Here is a 22,776-nt window from a genome sequence, read left to right on the forward strand (position 1 = left end):
GTAATGAAGCTTTCTCTAATGAGGTAGGGTCTAGGTTCAAACCTGGTCTCACTATCCAAGTAAACTATCTTGCCAGTCAGAGTATGAAACAATTTTATAACCTTAGTTTTCTTTTTTATAGAAACTTACTTTAAAACATTTTATATATATATTTATTTTTCCTTTTATTGCCCTTGTTTTTTATTGTTGTTGTAGTTATTATTGTTGTAGTTATTATTGTTGTTGTTACTGATGTCATCGTTGTTGGATAAGACAGAGAAATGGAGCGAGGAGGGGATGACAGAGGGGGAGAGAGAGATAAGCACCTGCACACCCGCTTCACCACCTGTGAAGCGACTCCCCTGCAGGTGGAGAGCCGGGGGCTTGAACTGGGATCCTTTCGCTTTGCGCCACGTACACTTAACCTGCTGCGCTACTACCTGACCCCCAGAATTATTGTTATAGTGAATTTATCTAACACATCTATTGAGCTCACATATTACCTCTTGGTTGTGTGTAATGAGGACCTGTTTAAGATTAGCAACTTTAAGTATAGAAACTGTGCTATACTTTAGACATCCACAATAAGTCACCTTGTAACCTTTGTTGTTGTTGTTCTAATATGGAAGACTTCCTGAATTTTCTTGTCATCTTTGTGCAGGGGCCATGCTAATCTTCTTTGTACCATTCCAATTTTAGTATATGTGCTGCTGAAGCTAGCAATCATTTTGTAACCTTTGTACTAAAGTCTGTTACCCATTTCCTCCTACCTCTTACCCCTAGTAACCAACCTACTCTCTCTTTCTTCCTCTCTTTATTATTTATTTATTTATTTATTTTAATAATTTTTTATTTATTCATGAGAAAGATGGAGAGAGAGAGAGAGAGAGAGAAAGAAAGAACCAGACTTCACTCTGGTACAGGTGTTGCCAGGGATTGAACTCAGAACCTCATGCTTGAGAGTCCAATGCTTTATCCACTTCGCCACCTCCTGGACCACTCTTCCTCTCTTTAGTTCTTTCTTTCTACCAGAACACTGCTCAGCTATGGTTTTTGATGGTAGTGGTGGGGATTGAACCTGGGACTTGGAACCTCAGGCATGAGAGTCTGTTTGCATAACTATTATATTGTCTACCTCTCTACCTCCACCTTTTTTTCTTTTTTTTTTTTTTTAACATTGTTGGATAGAGACAGAAATTGAGAGGGACAAGGGAAGATAGAAAAGAAGGGAGAGAGACAGATATCTGCTGTTCTGCTTCAACCCCTCATGAAGCTTTCTCCCTGCAGATGGTGACCAGGGGCTTGAACCTAGGTCATGCATTGTAATGTGTGCACTTTACCAAGTACACCACCACCTGGTCCCCCTACTCTCTTATTTCTCCTATAAGTGAGAGCTTATAGCTTTTGCCTTTCTCTGACATATACATCATTTACTTGTTTGTTTATTTACTTATTTATTTTGAGACCAGGGCACCACTCAGTTTATGGTGGTGTGGTGAATTGAACCTGGGACTTTGGAGCCTCAGGCATGAAAGTCTTTTTGTATGACAGGCTGTCTTCCCCACCCTGACTATGTATCATTTAGCAGAATGCCTTCAAGGCATATTCATGTCACTATAAATAGTAAGGTTTTCTGTCTTTTTCTTTTTAGTGGCTCAATAAAATTCCATTGTGCGTACTGTATATCACATTTTTCTTTATTCCTTTACCTGTCACCAGATACTTAGGTTCCTTTCATGTCGTCCTTATTGCATATAATTCTGTAGTGAACATGGTGGTACAAATCTCTTTGAGATAGTGATTTCAGCGAGTCGGGCTGTAGCGCAGTGGGTTAAGCGCAGGTGGCGCTAAGCTCAAGGACCGGCGTCAGAATCCCGGTTTGAGCCCCCGGCTCCCCATCTGCAGGCAGGTCCCTTCACAGGCAGTGTTGCAGGTCTGCAGGTGTCTGTCTTTCTCTCCCCCTCTCTGTCTTCCCCTCCTCTCTCCATTTCTTTCTGTCCTATCCAACAACAATGACATCAATAATAATTACAACAATAAAACAACAAGGGCAACAAAAGGGAATAAATTAATAAAAAAATTAAAAAAGAGATAGTGATTTCATTTCCTTCAAATATATATGTAAAAGTAGGATTGCTGGATTTTTTTGTTGTTGTTGTTGTTGCCTCTAGGGTTATTGAGAGGAGGGGGGAGAGAGATAGACACCTTCAGACCTGCTTCACCACTTGCAAAGCAACCCCCTTGCAAGTAGGGAGTCTGGTGCTCAAAGCAGGAAAAATATATGTTAATAACAGATATTTTCTTTGAATCTAAAGATTGGTTTATTAGTTTGTTGTTTTTTTTCCCCAAGGTTCTAACCAATTTGTCATTGTACTTTACAGACTTTCACTCCCCTAGTAGATAAACTGGGTTTGGGTTCTGTGGTTCCGGTTGAGTACCTTCTGGATCGAGAGCTTCGCTTTTTATCAGATGCTAATGGGTTGCATCTATTCCAGGTACACTTACTCTAGTCATAAGCTTGTTTTTCTCCTTGCTAATTTCTTTGTTAATCATAAATATGTTTGTTTTCTTCCTTTTAGAATTGAAATAAGCACTTCCTCCCAATAATCCTCTAAGCTTTGGGAAAACACTTTATTTGACTGAGAATTCTTTTATCTATATACCCTCACCTTACTCTAAAATCAATTAAGATCTAAGATTATAATTCTAAGGGTTTATTCCAAAGAGGTAGCTTCCCAGAGGTGTGGTCACTTCTGTTACATGAGTCTGAGGAGTCCTATATTATATCTATGGCAGGGAATCTAGGGGTTTGGTCTGGTTCCAAAGAGCATTAAATATTGAAGAGAGTAGATATTCTGTCTTCAGTTACAAAGAAAGGGAACAAGTTAGCAGTTTAAACAAATGAACTGAGTTAGTTTGAGGATTTTTAGATGATAAATTTTTTTAGATGGTAAATTTTTTAGATGATGAATTTGTAAATGATAAATTTGTAGATGATGGGAGGGCTACAGGTGTCTCTCTATTTCTCCTTCTCTATCATCCCTTTCCCTCTCAATTTCTGACCGTCTCCAATAAATAAATAAAGATAATAAAAACTGTATTTTTATTTGTTTATTATTGGACAGAGTCAGAGAGAAATTGAGAGGGGAGAAGGAGATAGAGAGGGAGAGAGAGACCTACAGCCCTGTTTCACCACTCATGAAGCTTTCCCCCTGCAGGTGGGGACCAGGGTCCTTGTGCACTTGATGTGTGTGCTCAACCAGTTGCGCCACTGCCTGGCCCCTATTTATTTACTTACTTATTTATTTTAGAGAAACAGGTATTAAGAAGGAAGGGAAATGGAGAGAGAGAGAGACAGAGACAGAGACGTGTAGCTCAGCTTCACTACTTATAAAACTTCTACCCTGCAAGTGGGGACTGGGGACTTGAACCCAGGTCCTTGGACATTGTAACAGGTGTCTTAACCACATATGTCACTGTCTAGTTCCCTGTGTAATAATTTTTAAAAGATTTCTTTATTAACATAACAGAGAGAAGGAGAAAAAGAACCAGAACATCATCTGGCATATGCAATACTGGAGGGTCAAACTCAGGACCTCATGTTCCCAAGTTCAATGCTCTGTGTAACCTTCCAGGCTACCTTCTGTGAAATATTAACAAGGCTTCCTCCCTTATGAGATCTCATTTGTGTTGGTAACATTGTTTTATTCATCTTTGAAATTATAGTACTTATGTGAGTAGGTACTCAATAATTATCGGATACTAAAATGAACAGAAATTTTTACATAAAATAAAATTGGGGGAGGGGTTTGCCCATGAAGTTGTTTAGTGTTTACCATTCATCTGATCCTAATTTCAGTCCCCAGCAACATATGAGAACACTAAGAACACTTGGTACCAAAGGTACTCCACTAACAGTGGAGTAGTGCTTTGATGTCTCTCCTCTTCTTCCTTTCTTCCTCTAAAAATATAGAATAAAATTGGGCCAAGAGGTATCTCCATAATATTATGCCATGTGTAGGGCCCTGGATTCATTCCCTCCTCTGTTCTAGAATTGGACAGTTGTAAGGGCTGGGCGGTAGTGTACCAGATTAAGCGCATATAGTACGAATTGGACAGTTGTGACAAGGTGGAGTCAGGAGCCAGGGGTAATGTATGGAATCTCCAAATAAGCAAATAATTAAATGGTTAATAATTAAAAATTTTATTGTTAACTAAATATGAGAAACACTGATCTAAACAGATTTAGTATATAAAATTACCTAGATCTAGTTCATCCTGTATCTTTACCCTTTTGCAGATCATATCATAAAACTAGAGTTTTGAAGAACATTCTTTGGCAAATGCTGATAAAGACTTTTTCCAGGAGTATTTGTGTTTCCATTTGGCTAAATATTATTGTAAGTTTAATATTCAGTTATTTTCTTTTTTGTTTATCAGATGGGAACAGATAGCCAAAACCAAATTCTTTTGGAACATGTTGCACTGAGAGAAACAGTTAATGCTTTAATCAGTGATCAAAAACTACAGGAGATATTCAGCCGAGGTAAGAACTGGTAGTCTTCTGTCCATAAATTCTGAATCAGTGTGGTCATTGTTGAAAGTAACTTTCAGTAAGTTAGAATAAGGGAGCATTTCATTATGCAGGAGAATTGGATTCCATGCTGAGCACTCTTACTTAATGACTATATCAGCTTGAAATTGGTTGTTCCTAACATCAGTATACCCCTTTGTAAGTTGAATTGGGTGAACATTGTGTAACTTTAAACATTTGTGCCTATCTTCTTTTTGTAGCTTTAGTCAAAAATATCTCCAATTACTTGGATCTCTGGAATAGACTGAAAAAATTGATCTCTACTAGGGAAATATAGAAACAAGCTGGGAGTGTGGATCAACCTGCCAATACCCATGTCCAGTGGAGAAACAGTAGCAGAAGTCAGACCTTCTACTTTTTGTATCCCATAAAGGATTTTGATCCAGAAGCCAGGCAATGGTGCACCTGGTTAAGCACACACATTACAGTTTGCAAGAATCCTGGTTCAAGCCCCTGGTCCCCACCTGCATGGGGAAAGCATCATGAGTGGTGAAACAGGGCTGCAAATATCTTTCTGTCTCTTTCTCCTTTGTCTATCTCCCCCTCCCTTCTTAGTTTCTCTCAGTCTTATCCAGAAATATATCCACAGCTCTTGGCAGCCAGCCTTTCCCTCCCTCCCTCCCTCCCTTTCTTTCTTCGTTCCTTCCTCTCTTTTTCTTTTTTCTTTTTAAATATTTATTTCCTTTTTTTTGCCCTTGTTTTTATTGTAGTTATTACTGTTGTTGATGTTGACGTTGGATAGGACAGAGATAAATGGGGAGAGGAGGGGAAGACAGAGAGGGGGAGAGAAAGACACCTGCAGACCTGCTTTACCACCTGTGAAGCGACTCCCCTGCAGGTGGGGAGCCAGGGGCTCGAACCCGGATCCTTGGGCCGGTCCTTGTGCTTTGCGCCACGTGCGCTTAACCTGCTGCTCTGCTGCCTGACTCCCTTCTTTTTTATTTTTATCTTTTTATTAGATCAAGTAGGGAAAATTTGAAATGGGAGGGGGAATTAGAGGAGAAAAAGTGATACCGGCAGACCTCCTCCTATAGGTCAGGAGTGGGGGCTAAAACTTGGGTCCTTGTGCATGGTAATGTGTTTACTCAACAGGGTGCACCACTGCCCAGCTCTGTATAATGTTAAGGTACTGAGAATATAAGTATGAGCTAAGAAATCTTTGTCCTTGTTGGACTTACTGTATGTAACGTTCTCAAGGACTAAATTTTATTATTACTTTTTTAGTTCTTAGACTTTTAAAATATTTTTTAAAATATTTGTTTGATAGAGACAGAAATCAAGAGGGATGGAGGGAGGGAGAGAGAGAGACAGAGAGAGAGACCTGCAGCACTGCTTCACTGTTCACGAAGCTTTCCCCATGTAGGTAGGGATCAGGGCCTTGAACCCAGACCCTGGTGCATTATAAAATGTATACTCAACCTGGTGCACCACTACCTGGCCTTGGACTAAAGATTTTAAACCAACACTTAACAACTTAGAATACAAAGAATATGGAGGCCGAGCAGTACCACAACGGGTTAAGCACACATGGTGTAAAAATATAACGATGCCAGTTATAGCTGCTGGCTCCCCCCACCTGTAGGGGGTAGCTTCACAAGTTCTGAAGCAGGCTTCTGTCTTTCTCTCCTCTCTGTCTTCTCCTCCTCTCCATTTCTCTCTGTCCTATCCAATGACAACAATAAACAACAAGGGCAACAAAAGGGAAAAAATAGCCCTATCTTGAATAGTGGATTCTTAGTGCAGGCACCAAACCTCAACGATAATCGTTGAGGCAAAAAAAAAAAAAAAAAAAAAGAATACAAGGTATATTTATTAAGCAAAGTTTTCACAAATCCACATTAGTAGAATTGGAAGATTGAGAAAAATTAGAGTCAGGGGCCTCGGATAGTCTAAGGAATCTCCAACTAAACAGAATTTCCAGAGTTCACTGGGGGAAATTTTTGTTTGGGAATTGCTGATTATGGTAAATCCAAAATTGTTCTTTTAAAATTCATTTCTGTAGAAAGAGATCTGAAACTGTGACATATTTACACCTTATAGTTTTCCTTCTGCTTTGAAAACAATAATCAAATATAAGTTAACCAGGTTTTTTTTAATACCGACTGATCTCTTTTTAGGACCTTACAGTGTTCAAGGTCACAGAGTCAAAGTATATCAGCCTGAGGGGGAAGAAAGTTGGCTGTATGGTGTGGTAAGCCATCAAGATACCATCACTCGTCTTATGGAGGTGTCTGTAACTGAGGTAGGCTCTGTGCAATTTCCATTTAAAGTTTATCTATTCCATATGAGATTGATTGCAGAGAAAGGCAGCACTTCATTATGCAGAAGAGTTGGGATTCCGTCTCTGGCTCTTTTACTTATATCACCTTCAGAATAATTGTTCTTGACCTTAATGTACTCTGTCTTCAGCACTGTTTTGGAAACTGGAATAACATATTTGAAAGGGCTTTGAAATGTATAAATGTGAAGTGGTATTATCACAAAATTACCATATTCACAAAGGTTTATAGTTTAAAGTCCAATTTGTTAACATTTATTTTGATAATATTTAATGCCATTCTCCCCTGGATGTTGCAAAAATGAATTGTTTCTAATTGCTAAAGAAAACAAAAACAGCATCTAGAACAGTGCTGGAGGATTGCCTAGCTATCTGGATGAATGTTTTGAGATAGATAAATTTGTGTTTGTGCCATCTTGGTTTCAGTCTTATTCTTGTACATTATCTCAGCTCTTGAATTTGGTCAACAAATACACGAGCACATATATTTCTGATGCTGTGATTCTAACAGTAGTTGAGATCATAGGGATCTCAGTTCTTGTTGGGCTTTTGTTCAGTAGGGAAATTGAAACAAATAGATAGTTACATATACTTGTGCCTTTAATGGACATTAATTCTTTTTTCTCCTCTTTTTCATACTTTCTGGTATCCTGTTTCTACCATAGAGTGGTGAGATCAAATCCGTAGACCCCAGACTGATCCATGTGATGTTAACTGATAATCCGACGCCTCAGAGCGAGGTACAGTAATGGATTAAGTTATAGAGCAGAGCAATGAGCTTACACTATCCTGTTATATAGATTCCGTATGTGTTTGTTCTCTATGGGTGCCCTTTGATTTTCAGCTCTGACCAGTTTACATTTCTTGCCCTCTCCAATAGCTTTGTCTAATTAAGGAATGATATTTTCATGAATAAAACCTAGTCTGAGATAACCCTTTTAATCATGGCTATGTTCCATAACCATGTAGAAATTTATGACTTTTTATATATACTTAAAACAAAAAACAAACAAACAGCACTGCTCAGCTCTGGCTTATGGTGGTGCGGGGGGATTGAACCTGGGACTTTAGAGCCTCAGGCATGGGACTCTCTTTACATAACCATTATGTTATCTGACCGCACCCTATATATTCTTTTCAAGACTGGTACACTTAAAAGACATAGTAAACAGAACTATAATAAGTTATAATACTCTTTATCTACTCACTAATAAGAAATGGAACTTATATTTTTTTCTCTCTATTAGGTGGCTACAAAGGAATATGAAATTTCATATCCCAAGAAAAATCAAACCAAATAGTTACCTAGTTCAGTGCTCAGCACACAGTGGATTATTGGTTAATTACATAGAAATAGAGCACCTGTGGTTCATTCAGAATTAAAATTCCCCCCCAAAAAACCACATTTTAAATTAATATCTGAATCAATCAAGGAATCTTGTGTGATTTTCCTTTAATAGGATATCAACAAGGACAACTACATCTCTACATAGTCTTCAGTTTGTTTCTTAAATCTTTATATTACTATTGTCTTTCCCACTCCACCTAGGTATAGTCTTTTCTCATTTTTTAAAAGAACTTATTTATTAATGAGGGAGGGGGGAAGAGAGAGAGAGGGAGAATCACATGTATGATGCTGAAATTGAAACCTTATCCTTGAGTGTTTTTATCCACTTTAAAGAGCACTTTATCTACTGCGCCACTTCTTATTTATCCAGTTTGCCTTTGTATAGAGACATAGGCAAAGAGAGAAACCACAGCATCAACACTTCGTTCAGTGTGGTGGAGGTTGGGCTCAAGCTTAGGTCATGTGCATGGCAAAGCAGTGCACTATCCAGATGAGATATTTTGCCAGCCTCCTATACAGCCATTTTATTTATTTATTTATTTATTTATTTAAACCAAAAGTGCGCACTGCTCAGCTGTGGCTTAGGGTGGTATAGGGTGTTGAACCTAGGACTTTGGAGCCTGAGGCATGGAAGTCTCTTTGCATAACCATTATGCTATTTGTTTGTATATTCCAGTCATTTTTTTTACTTGATAATAGCACCTGGTAGAGCATACACATTACCATGCACAAAAACCTGGATTCAAACCTCCAGTCCCCACCTATAGAGGAAAAGCTTCACAAATAATGGAGCAGTGCTGGAGATGTCTCGTCTTCTCAGTTTCTCCCTATCTCTCACCCTCTGTCAAATTAGAAAGAAAGAAAATAGCCTCCAGGAATGGTGGTGTAGTATAAGCACAAAGTCAACCTTGGTGGCAAAAAAATATTAAATAAAACAAGATCAGAGCAGGAAAAGAAGAGTCAGAGCTAAATAGTTTGTTCTCCCTATTTTATATGAAAACATTTCTTAGCAAATAGAAAGTTTTTGAATAAAAGATTGAGAAACTTAGAATAGTATTGCCTAAAGTATGAGGAAAACAAGTAGATTTTGAACTTTGGCTAAATAAATGTGTTATCACCATCTTTTTGCCATCCTTTCACATGTTATCTGAATAAAGTCATCTGAGAGTTATCTATATAAAGCTAAAAGAGCACTTGACTGGTGGTAGTTTACTATTCTAAGAATTTTCTGGTATAAGTGCTAGCTACACAAAGATTCTTTGAGAAATGCTTGCTGTGTCCTGAGAGCCCTTTCCCTCATCCTCACAGGGAAAGATTTAAATTATTCAAAGATAGGAATTCTCTCTTCTAATCCTATATATTCAAATGTCTGACTTCTAAGTTTAGAGTTCATGTGAGAAATTATTATTACTAGACAAAGTAAGATTTTGTTGTTTGATTTATGCTAGCCTGTCCTTTTTTTTTTTAATTTCCTCTATCCTACTGTTTTTGAAATAATGTCTACAGACTGTTTGCATCTTATAGTGTCCATATGAGCAATGTAAACCTGTTTCTGTTAGATTCTTCTTTTCTTTGGTTACAAATTTAATAGCTGCTAGTTATATTCTTCAGCTTTCACCAGGTTTAGTGATTTCTGGGGATTTTATGTTTCTTTTTTTCCTCTCTTTCTCTCTCCCTTCCTTCCTTCCTTCTTCCCTCCCTCCCTCCCTCCCTCCCTCCCTCCCTCCCTCCCTTCCTTCCTTCCTTTCTTTCTTCTTTAATCTTTATTTATTGGATAGAGACAGCCAGAAATCAAGGGGCAAGTGGGAGGTAGAGAGGGAGAGAGACAGAGAGACACCTACAGCACTGCTTCACCACTTGCAAAGCTTTCCCCCTGCAGGTAGGGACTGGGGGCTCAAACCTTAGTCCTTGCACATTATAACACATGCACTCAACCAGGTGTGCCACCACCCAGCTCCTAGGATTTTGTTTCAATACTTGAAATGTCAACTTCTGTCAAAGAGATAAGTATGAAATAAGGCAGATTTTATTTTATTTTATTTTTGGAGCCAGGACCTCACACATGTGCAATATTACTGCTCCAGTCCACTTTTTCGTTCAGATAGAGAGACAGAGAAACAGAAGACACATCTTAGCACTGGAACTTCCTCTGGTGCCGTAACACTTCCCACATTTTTGTCAGAACTTGAATATGGGCCATGTATTATTTCCCTTATTATATTATATAGACCCCCCACCCCCTGCTGAAGGTGAAAGACAGAGAGGGAACAAGATACAGAGAAAAAAAGGAAGAGACACCACAGCATTCCTTTACCACTTTACCAAACCATAACCCTTTCCATGGTGCTCCCATGTGTTGGCTAAGGCCTTGAACTTGGGTCTTTTTCAGTGGTAAAATGTATACTTTATTGGATGAACTGTTTCCTGACCCCAATAACCATTTTTTTAGGGGCAAATGAGCTCTCAGCCTAGTCTAGCAGCCTATTTTGTAAAAGAAATTCACAAAGTTTTTAATCCCATAAATTTTATTTGAGGGAGTGTAGTGCATTTTAAGTAAAAGTTTGTTAAGTGTGTTAATCTCTAGTAACTACTATCTTGAATATGTGTATAAATTGAGTCACAGGAATATTAAAGCTTTCTGTTAAAGGGGGTGTCTTAGAGCTGACGTTGAAACTTTGCAATTTGTACCTGTATTGATAGTCTGCTTTTAGAGATGGGAAAGAGCTAATGGTTGTGGTTTTCACAGGATGGAAGGTCCCTTATAATGAATCTTTTTTGAATTTTGTTTTGTAGGGGGGTACGTTAAAAGCAGTAAAATCTTCCAAAGGAAAGAAGAAGAGAGAGAGCATAGAGGGGAAAGATGGCCGAAGGAGGAAAAGTGCTTCGGACTCTGGGTGTGACCCTGCATCAAAGAAATTAAAAGGAGACAGGGGTGACGTAGACAGTAATGGGAGCGATGGAGGTGAGGCAAGCCGAGGGCCCTGGAAAGGAGGGAATGCCAGTGGAGAGCCAGGGCTGGATCAGAGAGCCAAGCAGCCATCGACTACATTTGTCCCTCAGATTAACCGCAACATTCGCTTTGCCACTTACACCAAAGAAAATGGCAGGACTCTGGTGGTGCAGGATGAGCCTGTAGGTGGGGACACACCTGTACCTTTCACTCCATATTCTGCAGCCACAGGTCAGACACCTTTGGCCCCAGAGGTGGGTGGAACCGAAAACAAAGAGGCAGGAAAAACACTGGAACAAGTTGGCCAGGGCATGGTGGCTTCAGCAGCTGTGGTCACCACCTCCAGCTCCACCCCAACCACGGTGAGGATCTCAGACACTGGCCTTGCAGCAGGGACTGGGCCGGAAAAACAGAAAGGCAGCCGGTCGCAGGCCCCAGGAGAGGTGAGTTGTTTTAGGGGGTAGGTTTGCAAGTTTTCAGTTCATTTTTTCACCCTGCTTTGTTGTTAAAACATTAAAAAGCATCTCAGTGCCATAGGGAAGGAATATTTCTGTGATATGCTTAAATTACACTCTTGCTGGGTAAATATATATTTTAATAACTTTACCAACTCTTCTCTTAAGTCACCTGAATAATTGGCCTAATCAGAAACAGTATACAACTAATGAGATGTTAAGATAGATCTGGTGGGGAATATTTTTAATTACCTATTTAGTTCACATAGTGGTTGCTCTTCCACCAGACCTATAAGAGGCAAGGTTAATGAATTACAGTGTTAGTAATCATGAATACTGTAATTATGGCTATATGCAAGTTACTGTTACCAGTCCCTATTTTAGTTTATTGCTTTCTGTGGCAGTATTCACTGACACTGGGTTTAATTCTATGATTCGATATGGCTATAAAAGGTTCCTCCCACTCCCAACTTAATATTTCCAGTCTTACGTAGAAAATTAAATGGAATTAATCATGGTAATATCCAACTTATTATGTTCTTTATCTGATATGTATGTATTGCTGCTAAAATTGGATATTTGTTTAACTACTAGTTAAACTACTACATCAAGTTGGCTCCCAATCCAAATGTGAAAAAATTGCAAAGTCAGTTTTTAAAATCGTTTGACTATGGGCGGGGGAAATAACATAATGGCTATACAAAAAGACTGTCCTGCCTGAGGAATTGATGGCCCATGTTTAATACCCTGCCCCACTTATTAGCAGTGCACTGGTTTTTAAAAAAAAATCTTTTGACTATTATTTTGGTCACCAAAGTATAATTTATGATACTAGAAATTTATGATACTAGAAATATATAATTTTTTTTCAAACTGGTTGTTTGAAAACTGGAAATGAAATACAAAGATAAAATACTATGTTTTTTTTATATTGTCTATAGGAAACAATTGTGTTCTAAGTACTGCATGTTATAAATGAATTAAATCACTGTTCTAAAATATAATTATTTTAGACATAAAAATGCCAAATAAGGGGGAGTCGGGCGGTGGCGCAGCAGGTTAAGCACACGTGGCACAAAGCTCAAGGACCTGCGTAAGGATCCTGATTCGAGCCCCCGGCTTCCCACCTGCAGGGAGTCGCTTCACAGGCAGTGAAGCAGGTCTGCAGGTGTCTATCTTTCTCTCCCTCTCTCTGTCTTCCCCTCATCTCTCAATTCTCTCTGTCCTATCCAACAGCATCATCAACAATAACAATAATAATAACCACAACAATGATAAAACAACCAGGGCAACAAAAGTGGAAAGATGGTCTCCAGGAGCAGTGGATTCGTGGTGCAGGCACCGAGCCCCGGCAATAACCCTGGAGGCAAAAAAAAAAAATGCCAAATAAAATATGGCATGTACCTTTTGTCTGTCTTCTTCCTCTTCTGAGTGAATGTAGTCTGTAAGAATAGGAAGGGAGGTTAAATATCCAGAGTAGAAGAGAAGCCCTATAAAGGCAAATTTTAGTGTTCTATGAACACTAGTTTATTCTCTGGCAATAGTTTACCAACATTCCTATGAGAAATAGGTGAGGGTCTTATGTGAAATTTTCAGTCTATAAGTCTTTGTACTGCCCAAATTAATTGCCATCATTTCCATGTTGAAAGTAGTGTAGATATAAATAGAGATTATAAAAGAAACCAAATTTTACATGCCATTAAAACTGATCCACTGAGTGCTGTTATTTTATTTTGGAATACCAAAGTCAAATAAATGAAAAGTAGGTTCAAAGTGCATTTTCTAAACAAGCTGAAGAAATTTCTGTGACTTTATCAGTAACTTTACTAATGTGTTAGCCTTTGGATTTTCCTGGGATACGATTTAGAAGGAAAGAAATGAACGTTTCAATCACGTCAAATCTAAACTAGAAACACGGCTTCCCTATGAATACTTTTTGCCCTAAAATAGAGTTGAAATCAGTTTATCATCACTTTCTTATAAGAAAAGGATTTGGAACTTAATCATTTGAAGGAAAATAAAAGGCCATCCAAATTGTTTTTCATTCATGTGTGTATTTATTTTTAAAGGGTAACTTTAGTAGTGAAACTTGAACTATACCCTGCAAGTTCCATGCAGGTGTCAAGGCTTCTGGCCAAATCTTGCCAGTAGAGCAATATTAAAACCAAAGACTCAGTGTAGCGCCTGTTTTTTTTTTTTTCTTGCTTGCTTGCCTATTACAGAGAGGTTTAAGTAGTAGTGGATGATTAATCAGAAAGGGGTAATTTATGGTAGTTGGGGAGGCAGGTCAGTGATAGAGCATAGAACTTCCATGTTCCAAATTTAGTAGCTGACACCACATTTGCAGAAGTGATACTCTAGCTCTCTCCACCTAACAAAAATAAGTAAATAAATAAATAATGATATATTTCTAACTCTTTTTTAAAACATTTTTTAAATTCTTTTAAACAATTTCATTTATTTATTTTCCCTTTTGTTGTCCTTGTTTTCATTGTTGTTATAGTTATTATTGTTGTCATCATTGTTAAATAGGACAGAGAGAAATGGAGAGAGGAGGGGACGACGGGGGGGAGAGAAAGATAGACACCTGCAGACTTGCTTCATCTGTGAAGCGACACCCCCGCAGGTGGGGAGCTGGGTGCTCCAACCAGGATCCCTACGGTGGTCCTTGTGCTTTGCGCCACATGCGCTCAACCCGCTGCACTACTGCCCAACTCCCACATTTCTAACTCTTAATATATACATTGAATCAGTCTCTATAAGAAATATAAACTAGAAGCAAGCTATAGGTGGTTTCCTGAATTGCTTTATGTTTGTATTGGCATCAGGATTATCACTGGGGCTCAGTGTCTGCATGATGAATTCACCACTTCTGGCAGCCTTCCTTGTTTTATGTTTGTTTGTTTGTTTGTTGTGTTTTTATTTATTGGGTAGGACAGAGAGAAATTGAGAGGGGAGAGGGAGATAGGGAGATAGGCAGGGAGTGGGGGCTTGAACCCAAGTCCTTGCATATGGTAATCTGTGTACTTAACCAGGTGCACCACCACCACCTAGCCTCCTGGTTTGCTGGTTTTCATGTCTCTGTGCTGCTTTTAAGAAAAATATTAATGTAGACTTCTTTCGCATGTTCAATGAATACTATTTATGAATTGAAACTACCCCCTCTATTGTTAACTCTTTCATTTAGCTGAATTAATTTTTAATATAACATAAAATATAATGTGAACTTTCATCATTTTAAATATTTTAAGATTTACAATACTGTGGCATTAAGTGAAACCATCACTACTATCCAGTTTCAGAAATCAATTTTTAAAAAAAATTTTTATTTATAAAATGGAAATACTGACAAGACCACAGGATAAGAGGGGTACAATTCTGCACAATTCCCACCACCAGAAATCAATTTATTTTTCTGTCATCACTGGGGCTTCACTGCTCCAGGCTAACCTTTCAGATAGAAAGACAGAGATAGGAAAATAGAAAGATAAAAATACTATACCATTGAAGGGGCCAGGTAGCTTTTATTATCCCCAAGGAAAACTCTGTATTCATTAAGCAGTCATAATATAACTTTTATTCTCAATGTTTAAAATGAATATTTAGGGATGTTGTCCTATGCTACCAAAAGGTTAAGTCAGTGCCTACACAATCCCATCATTCTGGTAAACTTCTTGTCTTTTCTTCTTTCTTTCTTTCTTTCTTTCTTTCTTTCTTTCTTTCTTCCTTTCTTCCTTTCTTCCTTTCTTCCTTTCTTCCTTTCTTCCTTTCTTCCTTTCTTCCTTTCTTCCTCTCTCTCTTTTTGATAAAAGGTGAGAGACTGGGACAGGGGGCTGGGCACTGGCGCATAGGGTTAAGCACATATAGTGTGAAGCACAAGTACCAGCGTAGGGATCCCAGTTGAGTCCCTGGCTCCCCACCTGCAGGTGGGTCTCTTTATAAGTGGTGAAGCAGGTCTTTTTTTTTTTTTTTCTTCACTTTCCACATTGTTGTGCTGATTTTGTTTGGGTATATTTATAAATTCACTTTTCCTGTTTGGAGACTGGTTAGTTCCTAATGATAACAAAAGGGTGCAGTAACCAGTTTGCTTTCTTTCTTTTTTTTTTTTGTATTTATTTATTCCCTTTTGTTGCCCTTGTTTTATTGTTGTTATTGATGTTGTTGTTGTTGGATAGAACAGAGAGAAATGGAGAGAGGAGGGGAAGGCAGGGAGGGGGAGAGAAAGATAGACACCTGCAGAGACCTGCAACCTCCCTGCAGGTGGGGAGCCAGGGGCTCGAACCGGGATCCTTAGCTGGTCCTTGAGCATTGTGCCACCTGCGCTTAACCCACTGTGCTACCACCCGACTCCCTTTAATTTTTTTTTTTTTTTAACCAGATCACTGCTCAATTCTGGCTTATAGTGGTGTGGGGGAATGAACCTGGGATTTTGAAACTTCAGACATGAGAGTCTCTTTGCATAACCATAATGCTATCTAGCCCTGCCCCTTTCTTTAATCTTTATGTTTAACTGAAATTGATTTTCAAATTTTAAGTTGACCTAAACTTTTAAGAATTAGACAGCCAAATTTCAATCTTGGGGGGAGTTTCTCCCTAGTAGAAAAAAATACTTGAATGGGCAATTTGCAAAAGTTAAATAAATCAGTAGCAGTAGCTCCTGATGTCATTGAGGCATGTTAGTGTTACAGGGTCACTAGGTATATTTCAAAAATAAAAGTGAATGTTTCAAAAAAAAAAAAAAAAGAGAGAATGTTTCCTCAGAAATCCTTTTCTCTCTGACTCTCTAGTGGAATTTCTTCATTTCAAAATAGATGATACTAAGTAGTCTACATGACATCCTACTATCTCTAGCTCCTTACTCTGGGACCCTTACTAAAGATACCTTCTGTATGATCTGTGGTAATGTTCTTTCCTAATACTATTGAAATCTAGTATTAAGAGCAGTGTTCATGTAGTTGTAGGAGAGAAAAGTTGACCTAGGCCCATAAAATTATGATGAAGAAGTCCTTAAGAGACGCCAGCATCACTAACTTGGGCTACCTTCTTTTCAGAATTCAAGAAATTCTGTTGTGGCCTCTTCTGGATTTGGAGCAACTCTCTCAAGTTCATCACAACCCTTGGCTTTTGGAAGTGGAAGTGGAAGGAGCCAGTCCAACGGGGTTCTAGCTACAGAGAACAAACCTTTGGGCTTCTCTTTTGGCTGTAGCTCTGCACCAGAGTCTCAGAAAGACTCTGATCTCTCCAAGAACTTGTTTTTTCAGTGCATGTCTCAACCTTTACCTGCCAGTAACTATTTCACTACAGTTTCAGAGAGCTTGACTGATGATTCCTCCAGTCGAGACTCATTCAAGCAAAGCCTGGAGAGCCTGTGTAAAGTCAGATCCACTCTTGGAACAGACACTAAATCGGGCTCTAAAGCTGGTGGCTCTGTGGACCGGAAAGTGCCTGCAGAGTCCATGCCCACCCTCACGCCAGCCTTCCCACGGAGCCTCTTAAATGCCCGCACCCCAGAGAGTCATGAAAATCTATTTTTACAACCCCCTAAACTGTCCCGAGAAGAGCCCTCTAACCCTTTCCTGGCATTTGTGGAAAAAGTTGAACATAGCCCTTTCAGCAGCTTTGCACCTCAGGCATCAGGTGCCTCTTCCTCTACGACCACTGTCACCTCCAAGGCAGCATCCAGCTGGCCTGAATCTCACTCCTCTGCAGATTCGGCATCTTTAGCAAAGAAGAAAAATCTCTTCATCACAACTGACTCTTCCAAATTGGTGTCTGGTGTTTTGGGTTCAGCTCTTACCACCGGAGGTCCAAGCCTCTCTTCCATGGGGAATGGCCGCTCTAGCTCACCCACCAGCAGCCTCACGCAGCCCATTGAGATGCCTACTCTCTCCTCCAGTCCCACAGAGGAGAGGCCAACTGTGGGACCTGGGCAGCAGGACAATCCCCTCCTCAAAACATTTAGTAACATCTTTGGCAGGCACTCAGGTGGCTTTCTCTCCTCCCCAGCAGATTTTTCACAGGAGAACAAAGCTCCTTTTGAAGCTGTGAAAAGGTTCTCACTGGATGAACGAAGCTTGGCCTGCAGACAGGACTCAGACTCCAGCACCAACAGTGACCTGTCAGATTTGAGCGACTCTGAGGAGCAGCTGCAGGCCAAAACTGGCCTGAAGGGGATTCCAGAGCACCTGATGGGGAAACTGGGCCCCAATGGGGAGCGTGGTGCTGAGCTGTTGCTGGGCAAAGGCAAAGGGAAGCAGGCCCCAAAGGGCCGGCCTCGGACTGCCCCCCTAAAAGGTGATCCTGCTGGGCTGTACACGGGCTTGGCTCTGGCAATAACCTTGAATTCCTGTTCTGCTCTGGGCCAGCAGAGGCACTCTGTTTGATGGAAAGTTCTGTAATCTCATAGAATTACATATCCAAAAGTACCCAGTAGAGGACCCTCATCAGACCTTCTGGTTCAGGGCAGGATTGCATCTAAGCCAGCACTGAAAGAGGGGTCTCTGTCCTGTATAATGGTAATTCCACAAAGGAAGAACCTTGATCTTCCTTGGTAGTCTGTTACTTTTGGTAGGAACTGTTTCCTTATGTTTTTCTCATTCCTTTCTACTTCACTTTGGCCCCATCATCTTTATTTCAGGGAAGGTACTGAGTACTGGTCTCCATTCTCACATAGCAGCCTTTCATAGACTTGAAGCAAAGAGAAGCACCCCTCAGTTTGCTCCTCTCTTGGCATGTATATAACGTTTTTACACCATTTCTGAAAGTCACTAAATACTGTCGTATGAGGTTATGGTCCAGAGTGTGTAAGGGTAAGTGTGTAAAAGAAAATCTTGTGATAAAAGTGGCTATTGTCAATAGAAATTGGTGCTCTGTGGGAACTTAAGAGCCCTTTATTGATAAAATAATCATCTCCTTAGGGACTAGAGAAAAACAGCTACTGCTTTTTGCCTTGTTTTCCCTCACCTATGCCCAGAGTGTTTCTGGGACACTTCTCACAAATTCTCCATAGTCCCTAGCTTCCAGGTGAAGCTTTTTTGCTCTTTTCCCTCCTTTTCTGCAAGGATGAACCTGATGAACACATGCCCACTCAGTGCACAGAGGGGTAATCCAGGTCAGACCAAATACCTGTCCCCAAAATGACTGTCAGTTTACTGAGTTTCATTTATACCTCTCTTGCTCATGTATTTCTCCTACCTCTCATCACAGTTGGCCAGTCAGTGCTGAAAGATGTGAGCAAAGTGAAGAAGTTGAAGCAGTCTGGAGAGCCCTTCCTACAGGATGGGTCGTGCATCAATGTAGCCCCTCACCTGCACAAGTGTCGTGAGTGCCGCCTGGAGCGGTATCGGAAGTTTAAGGAACAGGAACAGGATGATTCCACGGTGGCCTGCCGTTTCTTTCACTTCCGGAGGTACTCCAACTCCTCTCTCTATTTCCTTCCCAGCTTTCACCTGTGATGCGCTTCTTCCTCCTTCCCTTTCTTTTCTTTCTTTTCAAATCATTTTTTATTAATGATGAATAGTTGTTTATAAGATTGTAAGATTATAGTGTATAGTTCCACACCCACTTACCATCAAAGTTTTGTGCAGCCACTCTCTCAACAGTAACCCCCATTTAACCCCCATAGTTCTTACAAAGTCCTGAAGACAGGTATTTTACTTTTTTCAAGTTCATGTGTTTTAATTCTAGATTACCCATATGAGTTAGACCATGTGGTAGTTGTCATTCACCTCTTTACTCACTTTACTAAGCATAATCAACTATAGTTTGATCCATTTTATCCCAAAAGACGCAATATCATGGTAGATATTACTTATTTATTTATTTTTTCTGCAGCATTATCGCTAGGGTTTGGTGCGTGCATGATGAATCCACTGCTCTTGGTGACTACCCCCCCCCTTTATTTGATAAGATAGAGAAATTAAGAGAGGAGATAGAAAAGGAAAGAGACAGAAAGACACCTTTAGTATTTGCTTCACTATTCATAAAGCTCCCCCACACCCCCGTAGGTGGGAATGAGCTCAAACGTGGGTCCCTGCACATGGTAATGTGTGTACTTAAGTAAGTGTGCCACCACCTGGGCCATCCCTTAATTTCTTTATCCAATCATCTATTGATAGACTGCTTCCAGTCTTTGGCTATTGTGAATTTTTTTTTTTTTTTTTTTTTTACTGGTATGCTGCTTAGGCCTGGTTTATGGTGGTGGTGGGAATTGAACCTGAGACTTTTGGTCCCAGGGATAAAAGTCTGTCTGTATAGCCATTATGCTATCTCCTTAGCCTAGTGATGCATAACTTTCATTCTCTGACTATAAACATCTCACCATCTTTCTCCCTGTTTTCCTTACAAAATCTTTTATCGTAAACTCTATACTGAGACTTTGCTGTTGTAGCCACATAGTTAAATTTGTGAAATGACATGTTGCTTTTTTCTTTTTTAAAAAATTTATTTTATTTTATTTTATATTTATTTTCTCTTTTGTTGCCCTTGTTTTTTATTGTTGTAGTAGTTATTACTGTTGTTGTTATTGATGTCATCGTTGTTAGGACAGAGAGAAATGGAGAGAGATGGGGAAGACAGAGAAGGGGAGAGAAAGATAGACACCTGCAGACCTGCTTCACTGCCTGTGAAATGACCCCTCTGCAGGTGGGGAGCCGGGGGCCCAAATCAGGATCTTTATACCGGTCCTTGTACTTCGTGCCACATGTGCTTAACCCACTGTACTATAGCCCGACTCCCTATAATGCTTTTTTCTTTGAGACCTGAAGTTAAACTGCCATCCCCTGAACTACAGTTAGTTCTTCCTAATTTTGCTCCATTTGAATCCAGTGGTATAAATAAGACTCCATTATGTAAAATGTATATCTGTGTCTCATAGAGAGGAAGGGTGTGGTAAGATTAGGAAATAATCTGTTGTCTTATCTTTTTCTTTTTTATAGCTTCATTTTTATATTATTACTATTTTTAAAAAAATTTTTTATTATCTTTATTTTATAGAGACAGCCAGAACTCAAGAGGAAGGGGGATACAGAGAGGGAAAGAAACAGAGATGGGGGTTGGGCGGTAGCACAGCGGGTTAAGTGCACATGGCACAAAGCACAAGGACTGGAGTAAGGATCCCGGACCCCGGCTCCCCACCTTCAGGGGAGTCACTTCACAGGTGGTGAAGTAGGTCTGCAGATGTCTGTCTTTCTCTCCCCTCTCTGTCTTCCCCTGTCTCCATTTCTCTCTGTCCTATCCAACAATGACATCAATAATGACAATAACTACAACAACAATAAAAAAGGGGGGGCGGCAGAAGGGAAAATAAATAAATAAGAAACAGAGAGACATCTGCAGCACTGCTTTACCACTTGTAAAGCTTTCTCCCTGCAGGTGGGGAACATGGGCTTGAACCTGGGTTCTTGTACACTGCAATTTTGTGCGGTCTGCCAGGTGCACTACTACTCAGTCGAAACATTAACCAGTGTTCTAAAGAATCGCTGTAAGAATATATTATGTTGCGGGAGAAATTGGGAAGTCATTGGAATTACTCAGGCTAGTAGTAGTGGTGACTTACTACAGAGAAGTAGTAATGGAGGTACTGAAAAGGGGTTGTATTAAGGGTTTAGAGCACTGCTCAGTTCTGACTTATGATGATACTGGGGGTTGAACTTAGGATCTTGGAGCCTCAGACATGAAAGTCTTGCATAACCATTATGCTGTCTTCCCAGCCCAATGATTTTTAATAAGATTGTGTTCCAGGAGGTGGCGCAGTGGATAAAGCATTGGACTCTCAAGCATGAGGTCCTGAGTTCAATCCCCGGCAGCACATGTACCAGTAATGTCTGGCTCTTTCTCTCCTATCATTTCTCATGAGTCAACAAATTAAATTTTAGGGAAAAAAAAAAAAAAAGAGGCCACATGAATTCATTCCTTCCTTCTTTCCTCCCTCCTTCTCTCTCTCTCTCTTTCTTTCCCTCCTCCCTCCCTCCCTTCCTCCCTCCCTCCCCCTCTCTCTCTCTCTCTCTCTCTCTCTCTCTCTCTCTTTCTTTCTTTCTTTCTTTCTTTCTTTCTTTCTTTCTTTCTTTCTTTCCCTCCAGGGTTATTGCTAGGGTTCAGTGCCATGCTCCTGGAGGCCATTTTTTCCCATTTTTTGCCCTTGTTATTGTTGCCATTGATGTTGTTGTTGCATAGGACGGAGAGGAATCAAGAGAGGGGAAAGATAGACACCTGCAGACCTGCTTCACTGCCTGCAAAGAGATCCCCCTGCAGGTGGGGAGCTAGGAGCTCGAACCGGGATCTTTATGCCAATCCTTATACTTTGTGCCATGTGCCCTTAACCCACTGCACCACTTTCCAACCCCCTCCACATGATTTTCTTGTGTCTTAGATATAAAGTATGAAAGAAAGAAAGTAATAAAAAATAATCAATTTTGTGACCATTGACCTGAAAAGTAAAATAATTGAATTACTGCTTACTGATAAAATTTCTCAAGGAAAAACAGTTATGGGGACAAGCCAGGAGGTGACAGAGGAAAAAGCATTGGACTCTCAGCTGAGATCTTCTAAGTTCAATTCCAGAATGACATTGCATGTGTTAGAGTGTTGCTCTGGTTTACTCTTTCACACACGCACGCACGCACATGCATACGCACACACACTAATAATGAATATTGGTTGAAAGCAGATATGGAGAGTTTTAATTTGGGCTTTTAAAAAATTATTTATAAAATGGAAATATTGACACAACCATAGGATAAGAAGGATACAGTTCCGCACAATTCCCACCACCAGAACTCCGTATCCCATCCCCTCCCTTTAAAGCTTTCCTATTCTTTAACCCTCTGGGAGTATGAACCCAGAATCATGGGATGCAGAAGGTGGAAGTCTGGCTTCTGTAATTGCTTTCCCTGCTGAACATGGGCATTGACAGGTAGATCCATACTCCCAGCCTGTCTCTCTCTTTCCCTAGTGGGGCAGGGCTGTGGGGAAGTGGGGCTCTAGGTGGGGTCATCTGCCCAGGGAAGTCAGTTTGGCATCATATCAATTAGTTACTAGCTTTTTCCAAAATGAGAACCCCAAATCTCATCTGCACATTCTTGCCTTTAGGCTCACGATTTGTCAACAACTTGTTCTGCTTTATATCTTTGTTCTTTTTCAGCCACTAGGTTCCAAATACTACCATGATGGGCT

The 22,776-nt window shown here is 40.0% G+C and overlaps 1 protein-coding gene and 1 non-coding gene across 2 annotated transcripts in view; one reads left to right on the forward strand and one right to left on the reverse strand.

The window, feature by feature from the left end:
* Nucleotides 1-22,776, forward strand: part of KDM3B (lysine demethylase 3B) — a 67,737-nt gene that overhangs the window by 18,925 nt on the left and 26,036 nt on the right. Inside the window, exons 3-9 of the mRNA XM_060178689.1 lie at nt 2,361-2,474; nt 4,420-4,525; nt 6,691-6,815; nt 7,517-7,591; nt 10,993-11,592; nt 16,656-17,898; nt 18,811-19,012. Of these exons, the coding sequence (XP_060034672.1) occupies nt 2,361-2,474; nt 4,420-4,525; nt 6,691-6,815; nt 7,517-7,591; nt 10,993-11,592; nt 16,656-17,898; nt 18,811-19,012 (2,465 nt within the window). The remainder of the gene's footprint in view (nt 1-2,360; nt 2,475-4,419; nt 4,526-6,690; nt 6,816-7,516; nt 7,592-10,992; nt 11,593-16,655; nt 17,899-18,810; nt 19,013-22,776) is intronic.
* Nucleotides 596-702, reverse strand: LOC132537274 (U6 spliceosomal RNA). The gene has a single exon (XR_009548733.1). It is a non-coding gene; the product is annotated as a U6 spliceosomal RNA (small nuclear RNA).

This window comes from Erinaceus europaeus, chromosome 2 (assembly GCF_950295315.1).
Source record: "Erinaceus europaeus chromosome 2, mEriEur2.1, whole genome shotgun sequence".
Lineage (NCBI taxonomy): Eukaryota > Metazoa > Chordata > Mammalia > Eulipotyphla > Erinaceidae > Erinaceus > Erinaceus europaeus.